Source organism: Arachis hypogaea, chromosome 8 (genome assembly GCF_003086295.3).
Source record: "Arachis hypogaea cultivar Tifrunner chromosome 8, arahy.Tifrunner.gnm2.J5K5, whole genome shotgun sequence".
Classification (NCBI taxonomy): Eukaryota; Viridiplantae; Streptophyta; class Magnoliopsida; order Fabales; family Fabaceae; genus Arachis; species Arachis hypogaea.
Genome location: NC_092043.1, coordinates 48,382,611 through 48,387,281, shown reverse-complemented (window position 1 = coordinate 48,387,281; position 4,671 = coordinate 48,382,611). Strand labels below are relative to the sequence as shown.

The following is a 4,671-nucleotide window of genomic DNA, read 5'->3' as shown; positions in this document are numbered from 1 at the left end:
TATGGAGCTCCTGACGAGCTTTCTCCTTTGCCGGAATTTCCCGTCAATGTGCTTCCGCCGGAGTTTCCCGTCAATGGAGAACAAAGAGTTTGAGATGGTGATTGCTGAATGTCTTTCGGAAGCAATGCAGAACCGGTGGGAGGCTGTGGCTGCTTGTCTCACCGGAAAGACCCCATGCAGATACAGGAACGCTTCCAGAAGCTCATCACCGACATCAATCTCATCCATAAATCTTATATCAATCTGCATTACACCTCCATCGCACCTGCTGCACCTCCCACCACATTGGAACGCAACCTCCTCTCCGTCCTCATCAACAATGGAACAAGAGAACAAAACCAACCTGCCAACACCAACATAATCGAACACCAACCTTTACCTGAGACTAGTGATAGAAGAAACACAGGTCATTGGACTCAAGAAGAGCATGAGTATGTATTATTCTATTGCTTTTTCCTCCTCTTCTTTTTATTATTATTTATATCAACACAATTTTTTATTATTATTATATCAGCACAATTTTGTTAACAATTATTTCAAAAAATGTGTCTTGACAGCTTATTTCTTAGAGGGTATGAAGAATTAGGTTATAAATCTAAGTGGAAAAGAATTTCCCAAAATTATGTCAAGACAGGAACGAAAAAATAAGTTGTTAGCCATGCTCAGAAACATAAAGTGAAAGTAGCTAAAGAAAACAGAAGAAAAAATATTCTTAACGGATCATAATAAGTCATCTTCTCACTGTTAATTAGGTAGTGTAATCCAATTTCCACTAAATTAGAAAATATATAATTGATTATTTTAAACTTTTTAAATTATTTATGCACAATAGTTAAACTATTATAATTATTTTTCTTACAATCACGCTACGTTACCAACACCATTTCTACCAACATCTGCCAACTCTTATTTATAATTCTGTTTAATGGAAGTGTCTTTGTAGATGTGTCTAATAAAAATATATTTTTTATAGTTGTATTTTAATAGAAGTGTCTTTATAGATATATTTTTGGATGTGTCTCTTTATATATGTGTTTAAAATATAATAACTAATCATTATTGACAATAAGATAGCAGATAATATGTTGGTACCCTATACTTTTCCTTTTTCTTAATGTAGGAACTGTGCCATCATTTGAGTTTTTTAATGGATGAAGAATTTGTTTAAAGAAGGCTGCTCAAACAAGAAGAACACTTAAATGCATTGAAAATATTTTTTAAGTTGAATATATAGTAGGGTAATATATTTAGTTTGAATTAATTATTAGCTTAGTTTTCTTTAATTTTAAAGTATTATAATAGCGTAATAGATGACTTAACTAGGTTCGTAAAAAAAAATGTAGAAGTACGTGACAATAGAAAAATCGTAGATTTGGTTGTACTTGATATTTGTTTATTAATAATATTTATTTTTTAGTTTTTCAGTTTTGATGGCAGACTGGCAGTATTGAAGGAGACCGTGTCTTTCCTATCAGAATGAACACAAAATATACTAATTTAATGTCTCTAGACATATTATTTCTATTTATGTCTCTTTTCCTAAACACAATCCTATATTTTTGTGTTCCTATCTTAAATGTCTTGTTTTTATAAACAAATGCAGCCTAATAAACTATACCAAAAGAACTATGAATGGTGCTAATTAAATAAACTGAAAGAGCTTATTGAAAAGGGTTGAGTGCCACTATATGAAGAGTTTGATTAGTTCTTTTTAATATTTTATTTGATTAAATTAATTAGCAGCGAACCCGCACGTGGTGTGAAAATAATTTTTATAAAATAAACTTGATTATAAGGTTCAAAAAATCAGATTGGCTATCAAATCATTTTAGTTATTGGTTTATTAGTTTATTAGTCTAATCGATTCAATCGGTAATTTAATTAAAAAAACTGTTTTGAAATAAAATAATAAATAAATTATAAATAAATATTATAAAATATAATTATAATTTAATATAAATATTAAAATATTTTTTAAATTTAAAATATTACATAAAATGTCAACCAAACCTATATAATCTTATTAAAATACAATTTTAGAAATTAAATAATAAAAAAAAATATCTAAATATCATAAAAATTTATCGGTCATCAAAAATTAAAATTCATAAGAATTTGTTGTAGATTTGTTTTGGTAAGGTTATTTTCACTTTCATTTCTATTCTATTGAGCAGTTGAATCAAGAGATGCAGCATAAAGAGACGTTTGACAATTCCCATTGAAATTCGCTACTAATAATTATTCATAAGGAAGTTAAAAGACAATTAGTTAAAAGATTAGAATACACAAAGCATGAAAATTTAGAAGCATTATTTAAGTGAGAACTTCCTTTACATAGAAGACCGGGTATTTGTATATGTGCCCAAAAAGCAATGGCAAACAAATGAGAGATTATCTATTACATCATCAATCACACTCACTCTTAATGCTTAACAAATCTCTGCATCTGATTTCCCACATGCTTAACAAACAAACCGAATTCTTAGCAATATAATAAAAAATACAAACATAGAAAGAAAAAGATGAACCAAACTTTAAACCTAACATGATGAAAGAGGAGCACCATTCCACTCTGCAGTGCACTCTAGAAGAGGATCAATGATCTTCCCTTGGCACATTGCCGTGAACAATTTGTCACATTCTTCACCAGGTGACCTAACCTTCTCACCAGTTAGCATCTCAGTCCCCAACTCCTCCCTCACAAACTTGTACAATGGATAGGACCTGCACTCCTTGATCTTGTTTGGTAACACACTTTGTCCATTCTCATATGCAATTCTTGCACCCTTAACTTCTTTAGGCAAAAGGGTCTGCAATTCTTCGTCAAAGGTTGTTCCACCAAAACTTGCCTTAGCTTTTGCATCAAAGGGTATGTAGCACTGCAAGGATCGTCAATGTATGCAAAACAGTACTCCCAATTCAGCCAGATTCAGAAATCACAAATCACAGAGCATGCCATAACAAAACAGCAGCATAACAAAAGATGATGGAAATCACAAATCACAAACCCATATGACAAATTCTACAATTCCCCTCCCAGAATCATGAACAACAGCAGCAGCTTCAAGATCAGAGACACATGAGAAGCTGCAATCATCAAATGCTGAACCACCATCACCATGTGTTGAATAGAAATGAAAATGGATTGAACCACCGTCTTCTGCATCAGAGAAATACACGCTACCATCATCATCATCATCTATTTTTTGCAACAGCAAGAAAATTTCAACAAAACTTTAGGAAATTGAAAAAACAGTAGCATCATAAAATCAATGAGCAGAAGCACAAAATTTCAGTAATTATTTGATTTCCATGTTTAGCAGCTGCAACCAAATTTCAACAAAAATTTCAGAAATTAAAAACACAGCAAAAGCACAAAATCAATGAGTAGCAGGCTAGCAGCAAGAAGACCATCGAGCCATCAGCAACCAGCAAATACAAGACAGATCTATCAGCAACAGGCAATTACAAAACATTACAAAAAAAATGGAACAAAAATTGAACAACAATTTCAGAACTTTAAACGAAGAAGAAGACCGAAGCGGAGGCGAAGAATTGAAAGCACAAAGCAGGGCCACTAACCTGGGTTCCGTGCTGAGAAGCCAGCGAAGATGAAGACGACGTGCCGAACTACCTGGGTTCCGGACACGGGGAAGAAGAAGAAGCGGCGGCGCTGAGAACCTGGGGACGCCGGCGGCGCTGAAGGGCTAATCCGGCCGGTTACTAATCCGGTCCAACCGGCCGCCGATTCAACAGTTTTTTCTCCCGTGGTTATAAGCAGCAGATCGAACCGTTTTTATCCTTAGTTCCCGGTTCGACCGGCCGGTCCGATATTTAGAACCATGTTCATACGTATTTTTTATATATCATTACAATTTATATAAATTGTAACAAAACTAAATTGTAACATTTGTATTATATAAATTTCAAAGATACATAAAATAACTTTGTGTATATGTGTGTCATCTGTTTAATTAAAAAAATAAATTATATTTTCTTCTTCTCTTGCTCTTTTAATCTTAATTTGCATTAAGGTAAAAATGTTTAATTAATATTTTTTTAAAAATACTTAAAAAATTTAATTTAGAAAATATATATATATATATATATATGTATATATATTTGATAACTTTTATGTACTATTTCTTAATATAAAGCTTTTTCATTTTGCAAAATTCACGTAAAGAACATATATTATTTAAGACTATAAATTTGTTTATTATTAGTGCTGTTTCTATTATACAAAAATGTTATGTAATTCATCTAAATTACAATTTGAAGTCTTTGTTTTATTCATAGAACATAAAAATAAAAAAAATATATAAATAAAAAGTTAATACAGTTTCTTATTTTTTTAATAATTTATTGTATTACATGCTACCTAATAAGATATAGTCATGCTATGCTACTTGAAATAGTAGCATGAATTTTTTTTCTTTTTTCATTAGGAGCAACTTGTAAATTGATTCTAAATAAAAAGCAAACTTAATATAAGATATTATATAGCAAAAGGTTAAAAGATAAATATGACTACCCAAATTTTTTGTACTGGTCACCGATTCAATGAATAATTTCTAAAAATAAGAGAAAATAAAACTGTAAAAAATTACTATTAAATAATCAAAATAATAATTTTAAATTTATTAAAATGGGCTAGATTACTATTCTGAA

At 30.9% G+C, this 4,671-nt stretch overlaps 1 protein-coding gene across 1 annotated transcript; it reads right to left on the bottom strand.

Annotated features, from left to right (window-relative positions):
- Positions 1-2,295: 2,295 nt before the first annotated feature.
- Positions 2,296-3,796, bottom strand: LOC112705464 (uncharacterized; the record flags this gene model as incomplete). The annotated part of the gene is made up of 3 exons (XM_029288776.2): positions 2,296-2,879; positions 3,009-3,160; positions 3,583-3,796. Coding segments are annotated over 3 exons (705 nt in total), but the record flags the coding sequence as incomplete, so codon positions are not given.
- Between the last annotated feature and the right edge of the window lie 875 nt (positions 3,797-4,671).